The 13,393-nt window shown below is 43.5% G+C and overlaps 1 protein-coding gene across 1 annotated transcript; it reads left to right on the top strand.

The window, feature by feature from the left end:
• Positions 1–1,449: 1,449 nt before the first annotated feature.
• Positions 1,450–12,289, top strand: itfg2 (integrin alpha FG-GAP repeat containing 2). The gene is given in 13 exon segments (XM_080517891.1): positions 1,450–1,845; positions 2,778–2,873; positions 2,970–3,011; positions 3,099–3,276; positions 4,378–4,517; positions 5,319–5,467; positions 5,554–5,648; positions 6,017–6,070; positions 9,052–9,143; positions 9,234–9,296; positions 9,298–9,352; positions 10,314–10,487; positions 11,830–12,289. Coding segments are annotated over 13 exon segments (1,302 nt in total). The 5' UTR covers positions 1,450–1,749; the 3' UTR covers positions 11,898–12,289.
• The last annotated feature ends 1,104 nt before the right edge of the window (positions 12,290–13,393 follow it).

The following is a 13,393-nucleotide window of genomic DNA, read 5'->3' on the forward strand; positions in this document are numbered from 1 at the left end:
TGGCTGTGGCATTCACAATCAAGCTTGCATTGACCACCCCCCACCTCCCCAACACACACACACACACACACACACACACACACACACACACACACACACACACACACACACGCACACGCACCTACCCCCCCCCCCCCCCCCCCCCCCCCCCCCCCTGTTTTTCGCCCAGCAAGAGAGTTTTTAGAAAAGAGGCGTGGGTTCTATTCAGCGTCCCCCGCGCCCCCTTCACCACGGCCCGGCTTTCTCGGCTTTCTGAAACCTATCCACTGCCTGTCACTGCGCTTCCAGAGTCCAATTAGCGCTTTGTGCGGACTTTGTGTGCGCGCCTCCAGAGGCTGCCTGTGAGCGCGCGCACTTTACTCGAGGGGGCTTTCCAGTCAAAGCTGGCTGTAATAATTAATATGACATCTGGGCGCCCGAGTTCCCATTTAAACACTCACCCCCGTCTTTTTCTGTCTTTTTCTCTTTTCTTTGGCGAGCTCGCTGTCAGGGGAGATAATAAAACAAAACAAAAACTTTTTTAAAAAGCGTCCACGCTCATGTGAGAGGGCCGGATTACCATCCGATTTGTTTGTCATTAAAAACTGTTTTTAAACTTGGTTTTCATTGAAAGATGATTCTTTAATAACATAAACTTTGACGTATTCAGTTTTTTTTTTTTAAATAGAAAGAAAAAAAGCTTCAAAAAGATCTGACTTATTGTTTCTGTCTGGAAAGTTTTGAATGTCCGAGTAAAATAAAAAAAAATCTCGGATAAATACAAAAGAAAGTTGGAAATGAGTAGTTTTTTGTAAAGGACTTCTGCTTTTTTCTGAGATTTGCTTTGACAGAAGTTATAATTGAACAGCGCCCCCTTGAGGACAGAGATGGTTAATATAGCTGAGGACGGATGGGTGAAAGGAAACGCTTTATTAATCTCAGAGGGAAACAAGATAAGTAAATGTGATTGTATGTTGATGTTTTCACATGTGAATTTTTTCCACTTCAGTCTTTATTTATAGTGAATGCATTTATTAATTCACTTATTTCTATATTTATTTGTCTACCCATGTATATACTGGCTCATTCATGTTCTCGAATATGTATTCATTAATCTATTTATTTGTATATTTGTTCACACTCTCACCTCTACATTTCTTTGTTGCTTTTTTCTTTCTTTTCACTCACTCATTCGCTTAAGAATCCTTTCAGTTCACACATCTTTGCCGCTTTTTTACCGCCAGATATCGCTGTTTTACTCTCTGATCAAAGAAACGGCCACGATCATGTGTCGTCATACCTCATCAAATAAAAAAACACGTTTATATCACTCGTGCATTTGAATTTAAACGAAAATGGAATCAGACAGATTTTTTTGTAAACATAAACCCGACAAGTTTCGAACTTCGCGAAGCAGCTTTTATGTCTTCACCGACTTCCCGTAGTTTCAGGTCACGTGGTTTTGTTTACCATGAAGAGACGCGTGGGTCACAGTTAGCTTTAATTTAGCCTCAACATAGAAGTTTGCGGGCTTTACAGTTGATTTAAAGAGTCACGTCCTGAATACTGGTTTCATAATGAGCACGCGGATTTCATTTTTGAGAATATTTAAGTCTGGCTGCGGTTAATTTAAGTTTTTCTGGAGAGTTTGTAGAAGAGCTATGGAGCAGCTAACTGTACTTATCATGATATGAAACCACGTCCAGAGAGCCTGGAAAGATTAATCCGATTTATACTGTTCTTATATTTATATGTATTGATCTTTTAGCTATGCGGTCTGTAAACTACGTCCAGAGGGTGAGTTTGGACTTTACAGGGACTTTGTTTCCTCACGCCATCTGTTTGGGAGACGCAGACAACGACTCGGTAATCAACTTTATTCCGTTTTTAAACCGAATCATTGATAAAGAATCCACGTTCCATAGCTTTTTTTAGGTTTTTATGCCGAATAATTGATAAACAATCCGCTTTCCATAGCTTTCATTACGTTTTTAAACCGAATAATTGATCAATAATCCACTTTCCATCGCTTTTATTCCGGTTTTAAACCGAATAATTGATACATAATCCACATTCCATAGCCTTTACACCAAATAATGAACCATCAAACCGCTTTATTTAGCTTTTTTACTAAACAATCAAGAAATAATCCACTTTATTCACCCTTTTAACATGATAATCAAAATATAACAATTTTATTCAGTTTTTAAACCGAATAATCAATTCATAATCATTTTTACAGCTTTTATATGGAATAATCAGCATTTAATCCGCCTTATTCAGTTTTACAACTTTATTCATACAATTTTATTCATATTTTAGACCAATCAATAAGTAATCCGTTTTTAAACTGGTTAACAAGTAGATCATCACCCTTATTCAGGTTTCAAATGGATTATTCATAAATAATCCACTTTATTCTGTTTTAAACCTGATTAATCAAGACAACATTCACTTTTCAAAGCGATTCAACTTTATTCACCTTTCAAAGTGACTTATCAGTTATAAGTTTGATAACAAATCAACCCTGTCATAATTTGCACATTAAACTGTTGCAGCTATTTCAAATCTTTTTGCACTTTATTTAGTTTTCTGCTTTAATCCACCCATTCCAATACTTTACAAATGTGTTTATGTCTTTTTGTGTTTGTTTTGCTCTCCATTCAGTTTTCACATGAGCTCAATTGACCTCACAAATGAGGCCCGACGCCTCAAAACACATCAGCGTATGAGTCCTGGTTGTTATTTCAGATGATCTGTGCATGTAGAGTTTAACGAGCCGTCTGCTTCTAATGCAGCTGAACGAGCTGGTCGTCGGAGACACGGGAGGCAAACTGCTCGTCTACAAGAACGACGACTCCAAACCCTGGATCACACGGAGCTGCGCGGGCATGGTGAGCACACACACACACACACACACACACACACCAGGAAAACATCAGCGTCCATCGAGTCGATCCCCAGAATGTAATCGCGTACTTGTTTTCCAGCTGACGTGTGTTGCAGTTGGAGACGTCTGCAACAAAGGAAAGGTGAGGAGAAGACCGGCGAAGAGCAGCCGATCTGGTGGCGGACGGCGTTGAAGGGGGATCTTCTAACAAAAAAAAGTTTTCCGTCAGAACCTGGTGGTGGCCGTGGGAGCAGAAGGCTGGTTCCACCTGTTCGACCTGACGGCCACGTCCGCCAGCAAGGCGGAGTCGTCCAGCCAGCACGAGTCGCTGCCGCCGGAGGACCAGAGGCCCTTCTTCACCCAGCACATCCCGGCCAACACCAAGGTCATCCTCATCAGCGACATCGGTAAGAAGTCCACTCGCCTTGGTTTTATATTGCTTAGACCAGACGTCTGCTCGGTCCTCAGTCCCTTCATAGTGGCTCCCTGGAGGTCAAATAAACTATTTTATTTTGAATCTGAACACAAAAAAAACACTTCGATCTCCTAAAAAGAGAAGTAAAGTAGCTTTCAAGACTAAAGGACAAAAGGGAGATGCAATTTAAAAAGATGGTGTAGGAGCCTAAACGCAGTTCATTGAGCTTGGTTAAAAAGATAAATAAGTTAAGTTGATCTAAAACAGCAGAAATGTAAGACGTTTAATTTGGTAGGAATTAGGAGCATTTACAAGTATTTTAGTTCACATGGGCAATAAAGTAATAAGTTAATCATTTAAAATGTTGTGGTTGATTTAAGTGGATAAAAGTTTAATTATTATATTATTTGCAATGTTTGGGAAGGGATAACTGTTTGGTGTTTTCTGGTGGCTGTGCACCTTTAATTGTTTGTTGATGCTCCCGGGGGGGGTGGAGTTTAGGGTGGGTGGGTGGAGTTTGGGGGTTACCTGTGACAGGAAGTCAGGCTGGTCAGGGTGGAGCCCCACGGTTTTTTGACCTCTCTCTCTCTCGCTCTCCCTTTTTCTTTGGTCTCTTGTGTCTTGGATGATTAATCCTGACTGGATTTAACGGACCACTTACAGAACCTGGAACACCTTTGGACATTTTTTCTGTACCACCCTTTTGTTTATTTCTTTGATAAGTAAACTGTTGAACCTTACCAGTGGGCCTGTGGATTTTTTTTATTTTTACTTGTTGACGATGTGGATGAAGGAGAGGAGAAGAGAGAGAGCGTCAAGCGAAGGCCACGTCTCAGTGGAAACTACAGATGGAAACACTGAAACATTTAAAATATCTGAAAGAGTCAAAACAACTTTTACAGACGTTTTTCTGGCTTTCATCTGGTGGAAATCAGACGAAATCAAAATCAGGCCTTTTAGTCTGGCAGGTTGCAGATCTGTGGTGAAAAGAAAACATTGAGTGTTTGGAGATGCGGCCATGAGAGGTAGGATACCTCCCGCCGTCGGCCTCTGGCGTCGTGAAGCTCAGCGGGTTTTGTCTCGCCGCCTGCAGACGGAGACGGACGCTGCGAGCTGGTGGTGGGCTACACCGACCGCGTGGTGCGAGCGTTCCGCTGGGAGGAGCCGTCCGACGGGTCAGAGGTCGGACCGGGACAACTGGTCCTGCTGAAGAAGTGGCTCCTGGAGGGGCAGGTGAGCGAGGGAACAGAGGGCTGATTTATTTATTTATTTTTTATGCATTTCACTTGTTTTTGTTCAAGCTGCTCTTGCATTTTGTTTCCATTCTCATGATTCCCGTCATTCCAGTGTCATTTCATTATTCTTTTTGTCTCACATTTTCAATTGGCAGCATTTAGACATATTTTATCAGTTTCCATTAGGTGCTTTTACTCATTTATTTTCATTTTGCATCCAGTCATTTATTTATTTTTTTTCATTTTGAATACCTATCCTGCATTTTCAGTGTTTTCCTGTATTTATTTCTGTCTTTTAATAGTCTGTTCTCTATTATGTGTTACATTAAGCCACTCTTAAGCCATTTTGATGCTTCATATAATTTTTCTTTTCATCATATTCATTTTACATTTGTTTTTGTCACGTAAAGTCAATTGGCATCATTTGTAGATATTTTATGTGTCTTTCAGTTCATTATGGCACATTCTTCCTCTTTTCTATTCATTTTATGCGTCTTTGTCTGTTATTTTTGTCCTTTAATGCCAATTTTTATATGTTTTATACATCTTGTTTGGGTGTTTCAGATTGCACTTGAAGCTTTCAATACTGATCTTTGGCTTTTATAGTGTTGAGTCTGGACGAAATGCATCAAATACTGTTTTTAATGCCGGCACTGTGCACTGCCCTCTAGTGGATGAATCGATTAACTACAACAACAACAGCAGCGTTTGAAACAAATGAAGCATATTTGAGGATCGTCAGTGGTCTTAATGTTTCGTCGAATCAGCGTCTGTGTGTGTGACGTCACTGATTCCTCAGGTGGACAGCCTGTCGGTGAACCCGGGTGTGGAGGGTTTACCGGAGCTCATGGTGTCGCAGCCCGGCTGCGGCTACGCCATCCTGCTCTGCTCCTGGACCCAGCAGGACTCCAACGGCTCTGAAGACGAGGCTCCGGCGACACCCGGGAGGTCAAAACCGCTTCCGTCACTTTTTCGAGCGACCGGAAGAAACCGGACTGACTTGTTTGTTTGTTTGCGCTCGTTTTGGCTCACAGCGAGGGGCCATCCAGAGACGTAGTTCTCCACCCGACCACCGGGCGGATACACAACAAGAACGTTTCCACTCACCTCATCGGCAGCATCAGCAAAGGTTTCGAAACGGCCTGAGCGTTTTATTGTTAACACTGTGGCGGCCGTTATAATCCAGGCCTCTCACCCAGAGGATTATGGGAAAAGGGGTGGGGTTTGAGTTCTCCCGCGCCCGAGCTGTTGCGGGCTTTTCCAGTCGAGTACTGTGGGTTGCGAAATATAGACGTGTTCCAAGATTCAGCTCTGCCTCATCCTTCATCCTGCCACATTGAGTCACCAACAGCCCGGGCGCGGGAGAACTCAAACCCTGCCCCTTTTCCCATAATCCTCTGGGTGAGAGGCCTGGATTATAACAGCCGCCACAACACAACCTTTTTTTAATATATTTATGTGCTCTATTAATTATGTGGTCTTCTCTGTTTTTACCAGGTTCGAAGGAGGAGTCCTCGAAATGCGGCCTGTTTGCGCTCTGCACGTTAGACGGTGAGATGACTAGTTCAACTTATTCTTAACTTTAAAACGTGAGCGTACGTTAGTCACAGTAAGACGGAATCTGATTCAATCCACGAAAATAAAGTCAGTTATTTGTGTACGTGTATCGTAAGTGACTCAATACTGCAACTTGTGGTGCAAATTGGCATTACAATCTCAAAATCGTACTTATTTAACAAACCAGCAGAACTTCACAAAATTGTCGTCACATTCAATTTATCCTCTTTAAAATAAAATAATGTTTTGAAGGTTTTTTTAAGCATTTTTTTCTTCATTAATTTTGTTCAAACCAGTAAAAATTAGTTTATTAGGTAAGTGGCCTCAGCCTTTTCGATCACACATCACTGCGTATAAACCGAAAGCTTCAGACGTTGTGGTTTTAACTGTTGAACTTGCTGCTTCTTCGAGTGACTCACTTCACCCTCTTGTGTCGCAAACTGGTACTGCAGGAGTGAACGGGCCGATGCTAATCGGAAAGCTTGCTCAGTTTGGTCAGTTTATCAGAAAAAAAGAAAAAGCCTCAAATATTTCATTATTGATTGTTTAAAGTTATATCAATTTACATTAAACTAAAATATCATTTATTGTAGCTTTAACATGCAAAAATTCATGATGCGCTGGTAAACTGGGAGAACACTGATAACTGTGAGCAGCTCTGGGAGCAGCAGGAGCCACCATCAATATTTAAAGTGGCGAGGAGCCGGTGGGATTATCGTCAGAGGGCTTCCGGTTAACTCTCGCCGCCCCCTGCACCCCCGGCACGCCGACACCGATTAGGAGAAATCATTTTACTGTCAGCCAACAGCAGGAGGGGATCCCTCCAGGCTGCGTATCAGGAAGTAGCAGCAGGCGGCGCCGTGGAGTGGCGGGCGGCGTTCGCTCGCTTCCAACAAGAAGGTCAGGAGTGTGAATCCAGGCCGGGGCTCGTCGGTGTGGAGTTCTGTGGTCCTGTGCCGTCCTTCAACATATCCACATGTTTATTTGTGACTGTGGAAAGACAGTAACATGATTTTCTAGATTAAACCAGCGTGAGTAGCTCTATCAAGACAGTAACATGATTTTCTAGATCAAACCAGCCTGAGCAGCTCTATCTAGACAGTAACATGATTTTCTAGATTAATCTAGCCTGGGCAGCTCTATCGAGACAGTAACATGATTTTCTAGATTAAACCAGCCTGAGCAATTCTATCAAGACAGTAACATGATTTTCTTGATTAAACCAGCCTAAGCAGCTCTATCAAGAGAGTAACGTGATTTTCTAGACTAAACTAGCCTGAGCAGCTCTATCAAGACAGTAACGTGATTTTCTAGATTAAACCAGCCTGAGCAGCTCTATCAAGACAGTAACATGATTTTCTAGATCAAACCAGCCTGAGCAGCTCTATCGAGACAGTAACATGATTTTCTAGATTAAACCAGCCTGAGCAATTCTATCAAGACAGTAACATGATTTTCTTGATTAAACCAGCCTAAGCAGCTCTATCAAGAGAGTAACGTGATTTTCTAGACTAAGCTAGCCTGAGCAGCTCTATCAAGACAGTAACGTGATTTTCTAGATTAAACCAGCCTGAGCAGCTCTATCAAGACAGTAACGTGATTTTCTAGATTAAACCAGCCTGAGCAGCTCTATCAAGACAGTAACGTGATTTTCTAGATTAAACCAGCCTGAGCAGCTCTATCTAGACAGTAACATGATTTTCTTGATTAAACCAGCCTAAGCAGCTCTATCAAGAGAGTAACGTGATTTTCTAGACTAAACTAGCCTGAGCAGCTCTATCAAGACAGTAACGTGATTTTCTAGATTAAACCAGCCTGAGCAGCTCTATCAAGACAGTAACGTGATTTTCTAGACTAAACTAGCCTGAGCAGCTCTATCTAGACAGTAACATGATTTTCTAGATTAAACCAGCCTGAGCAGCTCTATCAAGACAGTAACATTATTTTCTAGATTAAACCAGCCTGAGCAGCTCTATCTAGACAGTAACATGATTTTCTAGACTAAACTAGCCTGAGCAGCTCTATCAAGACAGTAACATGATTTTCTAGATTAAACCAGCCTGAGCAGCTCTATCTAGACAGTAACATGACTTTCTAGACTAAACCAACCTGAGCAGCTCTATCAAGACAGTAACATGATTTTCTAGATCAAACCAGCCTGAGCAGCTCTATCTAGACAGTAACATGATTTTCTAGATTAATCTAGCCTGGGCAGCTCTATCGAGACAGTAACATGATTTTCTAGATTAAACCAGCCTGAGCAATTCTATCAAGACAGTAACATGATTTTCTTGATTAAACCAGCCTAAGCAGCTCTATCAAGACAGTAACGTGATTTTCTAGACTAAACTAGCCTGAGCAGCTCTATCTAGACAGTAACATGATTTTCTAGATTAAACCAGCCTGAGCAGCTCTATCAAGACAGTAACATGATTTTCTAGATTAAACCAGCCTGAGCAGCTCTATCTAGACAGTAACATGATTTTCTAGACTAAACTAGCCTGAGCAGCTCTATCAAGACAGTAGCATGATTTTCTAGATTAAACCAGCCTGAGCAGCTCTATCAAGACAGTAACATGATTTTCTAGACTAAACCAACCTGAGCAGCTCTATCAAGACAGTAACATGATTTTCTAGACTAAACCAGCCTGAGCAGCTCTATCAAGACAGTAATGTGATTTTCTAGATTAAACCAGCCTGAGCAGCTCTATCAAGACAGTAACATGATTTTCTCGCAAGAGTATAAATTAGCAGGTAGACAAAAAAAAAAAGCAAAACAACAATGATAACAAAACGACAAAGAACAAAAACATGATTTTGATCATTGAAAGAACAATAGCAGAAAACAAGAAAAATCAGCATCAAATCTCATCGATGAGGAGTGGAAGTGTAGAGAGGATGGGTTCTACCGACGTACTTCAGTATGTTGCCATGTTGAGCTGTAAGGTCCCCCCTGCGGGGTTTTGCTCCTGCAGGCACCCTGAAGCTGATGGACAGCTCGGAGCAGCTGCTCTGGTCGGTTCAGGTGGACCATCAGCTCTTCGCCCTGCAGAAGCTCGACGTCACCGTGAGTCTCCGTCGCCGCCCAGTAACTCAAAACGCGTATTAAAGCCTTCGTGGCGACGCCCTGGTGACCCTGGCGTGCGTCTGGCCGCAGGGCGACGGCCGAGAGGAGGTGGTGGCCTGCGCCTGGGACGGACAGACCTACATCATCGACCACAAACCGCACCGTGGTGCGATTCCAGTTCGACGAGAACGTCAACGCCTTCTGCGCTGGTGAGGGACCTCACATCCATCCATCCATCTGTAAAATTATCTATATTATCATTTCATCCACCAATTATCTGTGTGCACAGTCTCTTTTCCTTCACTCTCACCACTCCTCAGGAATCTTTGTCTGGAATTAGACATTTATACTTCATGTGAGACGATATCCATCTTCAATAGAAAGAATAATGAAAAATCAGTTCGTTTCACGTGATCTTTTTTTATTACTTCGATTTTTATTACTATAATGTGCATTAAATCGTTAAGTCTCCTCAAAAATATCAAGTTTCAACCATTTTTCCAAAATAATCTTTAATTTCCATCACTTATAAGATGATATATACAAATTAATGAAAGAAAATATTATCCATTTTTTATTTTTTTGTATAATGAACGTAAAGTTGTAAAGGTTATATATTGTGTTCGACTGTTTAAATTAATTTATTGTTAAAAAACCAACTAGCTGATTTGTTGAATTAGTTCAAATAGAAGCAAAGTTTCGTTCAAAGCATTTTGACTTGATACTGTGTTAAATTTGAACAACAAAAATGGATCAAATTAAAATAATCTCCATTCTGAAGAGGTGTTGTGTTTCACTATTTTCCTTACCCAGAGCTCATCAGTATCACCACATATTTAAGTGCAGAAGTAATAAAAAAAAAAAAAAAAAACGAATAAACTTTCAATGACAAGCAAAAGTTTTGATGCATTTGTAAATAAAAACCAATAATGGAGTTACACACTCTTTCCACAAGGGGGCGCCCTCGACCCTCAGTCCCTCCTCCCTCTTCACTGCTTCCTGTGATCATCTCAGATCTTTTTCAAGTTTTGAAGAAGCCACAGAGATTATGTGATGTTGGATTAAAAAATAAAAACCCCAAAACAAATCAAAACAGAGATTTCGTTAGTTGTTTGTGGAATTAGGGTGGGGGGGTGCAGTCTGGAGTGACGCTCTGGTGCCTGTCTGCAGGGCAGTACACGTGCAAGGAGGGCAGGAACAGCCCCTGCCTGGTCTACGTGAGCTTCAACCACAAGATCCACATCTACTGGAAGGTGGAGCTGGAGCGGATGGAGTCCACCAACCTGCTGCGGCTGCTGGAGAACAAGCCGGGCTTCAGGGAGCGGCTGGCGGCGCTGGGAGTCGGTGAGTGTGTGCCGCCAATGACACCCCCCCCCCCCCCCCCCCCCCCACACCACCCCCTTTTTTTTTTGTGGCCGTAATTGAATTACGAGAGCGACCGCGACTGTTTGCAGACGTCACTGTTAAATTGACATTTTCACAATTGCGCTCGTGCACTTTGTGGAAGGGAGGAGATCAGTACGGACGGTTTCCCCTTTAAATTCACTGTGTCGACGCAAAGTGATGCTATTTTTCCTTCCATAACCACAGTTACATCTGGACTCGTGTCAAGCCAAGTCTTTTAATGCACACGTCATCTCACCAGAGGACTAAAGAGGTTAAACTGTACAGGAAAAAAAAGTTTAACTCTCAAAAATGTTCTTTTTTTTAATGGAAATCTGTATAATAATACAAAACTGACACCAGCAAGTGCAGGTTATTTTCCATATTCTTAAATATTGAGCACGATTTTCTTTATATTTACCAAAAGGAGAATAATCCATTTTATTTAATATAATCTTTCAATGTACACAATGGATATATTAAGATACACACAAAAAAAAAAAACAACATTAAAACATTCAGGGGTTTGTTGAGTTGTAAAGGATTTTAACATTTTGAACAAAAACAACTTATGCCTCTTCTATTAAACCGAACAAAGCAAAGTGATTGTTTTAATTACAGAAACACTGAATAGGAACTCGATGACATCATGTCTTTACCATCCAGTCACAGGCCAGGAGGTCTGAGAGGCGTTCAGGTGCAGGTTAGAGCGTAGGTCACCTGTGTTTTGGTCAGGATGGAAATTCATCTAAACTGCGTCTGTCAGAGTATTTCTAGGGTGCAGTAATCCACACACTCTTCCTTTCTTTGGGTCCAGACTTCCTCCAAAACCTCCCGATTTGAAAACAAAACAAACTACTAATGAGTATGAACGGCGGTGGATGCACGCGACTGTTTACTTCCTGTTTCCCCGTCAGCGTGCACATTCTCACTAGGGAAGCGAAACCCAAACGAGCCCGGCGCTGCTCGGCGAGCTGTCGGGGCGCCTCAACGTCAGAAAGAGGACACGTGACCCAGAGGAGCAGCTGGAGCGCCGCCGCCGCCGCCGCCGCCACTTCCTGTTCAACCATTAGACGTCTTGTTTATCAGAAGCCGACACAGTCAGACACACGTCCTGGTTAAATCAACATGTTGGGTTGATTTCTGCGTGAACGACGCGAACCCACGACTCAAAACGTTGACCGGCGAGAAAACGATCCAGTGGCGTCTTTTAATTTCCCCTACCAGCATTAATCTCCCCCCCGCCTCCCCCCCTCCCCGCCTCCCCCACCCCCACACCCCCTCTGGTTTTCTGCACCCACAGATGCCGAGGATTCGGCTGCAGTCAGAGCGCTGGTCGCTAACGTTCTCTACGAGGATGACCACGTGTAGCACGGCGACACATTTTCAACCACAACACCCCCCCCCCCCCCCTCCCCCAGTGAACACTGCTAATAAACAGTGGCCGGTTCGACTCCCTGTCCGTGTCGTGTTTCCCTCTAATCTCCTCCCTGCACACCGACACTCTCTCTTCATTGGTATTCCGTCCAGCCCGGGTAACTGAACAAACCCGGGAGGGGAATGAACAGCGTGTGACAGTGAAAGAGATCAACAGAGCGGTATTCTGCTGCTGTCAGCCGTGGAAGAGGAGCCCCCACCACCACCACCCCCACCCCCCCCACTCATCCTGCTCAGGATCTATCAGCCGTTTCATCTGGAAGACGCCACCGATGTTGCGTCACTCGTATGTTACGTAATGAAATCGGCATGGGAGCAGTAGTATCTGTGAGCCGAGGGGGGGGAGGGGGGAGGGAGGGGAGGGGGGGTCACCCACTGTTCCCGGGAGGAGGATCTTATAGCCTCCTATGTCGACTGCCTCCGTCTCTCTCATGCAATATTGAATGAGCGGTGTGTGTGTGTGTGTGTGTGTGTGTGTGTGTGTGTGTGTGTGTGTGTGTGTGTGTGTGTGTGTGTGTGTGTGTGTGTGTGTGTGTGTGTGTGTGTGTGTGTGTGTGTGTGTGTGTGTGTGTGTGTGTGTGTGTGTGTGTGTGTGTGTTTTTGTGTAACTGAGGGCAAACACAGGCTCAGGTGTCGTCGTCGGTCGCCGCCTCTCTTCTCTCCTGCCCTTTAGAGACGAGACGCGAAGCTTTACTCCGGAGACCTGGCTTCTCTTTATTCGTTGCGTCGTGTGTTTTTTGTTGTTGTTGTTGTTTTATGTTCAGAATTAGAAAAATAAAAAGTGCTCATCCATTGCAGGAGCAGTGATTTCATGTGAAAACACCAAACCTTGGCTGTGTGTGTGTTGACGGTGTTGACGGTGTTGTCGGCGGTGCAACTCGTCGCCTGGCACGCCAACGACCTCGCTTCCAGCGTTTCTGCCGTTTCCGTGTAAACGGACAACTTTCTCAAAACGCCGCTGTGTAAACGCGAAACTTTCCTGAAACAAAAACACGAAAGCATTTTTGATTTGAAACGTCATGTATACGGGGCAAAAAAAACCCAAATTGGACATGATGAAACTGGGAAAGTGACCCAATAATACACAGTTCACTGCAGGCATCGCTTCAGACAATCAAGTATGGAGTTCCTCAAGGCTCCGTCCTGGGCCCACTGCCTCGCCAGGTCCAATACAAACACAGAGTCGGTGCACAAACGGGGGGGGTCAAACTGAAGTAGCAGGATTTAAATACAAACACATATTATGTCAATGTCGCGATTCCAGGTTTGTTTTCCCAGACAACGATAGTCTTTCTTCGTCCGTCGGTCGTTCTCACAACGAGGTCGTCTCACGCTTCATCGCATCCCGACGTCGACACTTCCTGTGTGGCAGCGGCGGCGTGTCCTTATAAGCGGGGAGCATTCCTGTGCGGGAAGCTCCGGCTCTGCCG

This window comes from Blennius ocellaris (assembly GCF_963422515.1).
Source record: "Blennius ocellaris genome assembly, chromosome: 22".
In the NCBI taxonomy this organism is placed as follows: domain Eukaryota; kingdom Metazoa; phylum Chordata; class Actinopteri; order Blenniiformes; family Blenniidae; genus Blennius; species Blennius ocellaris.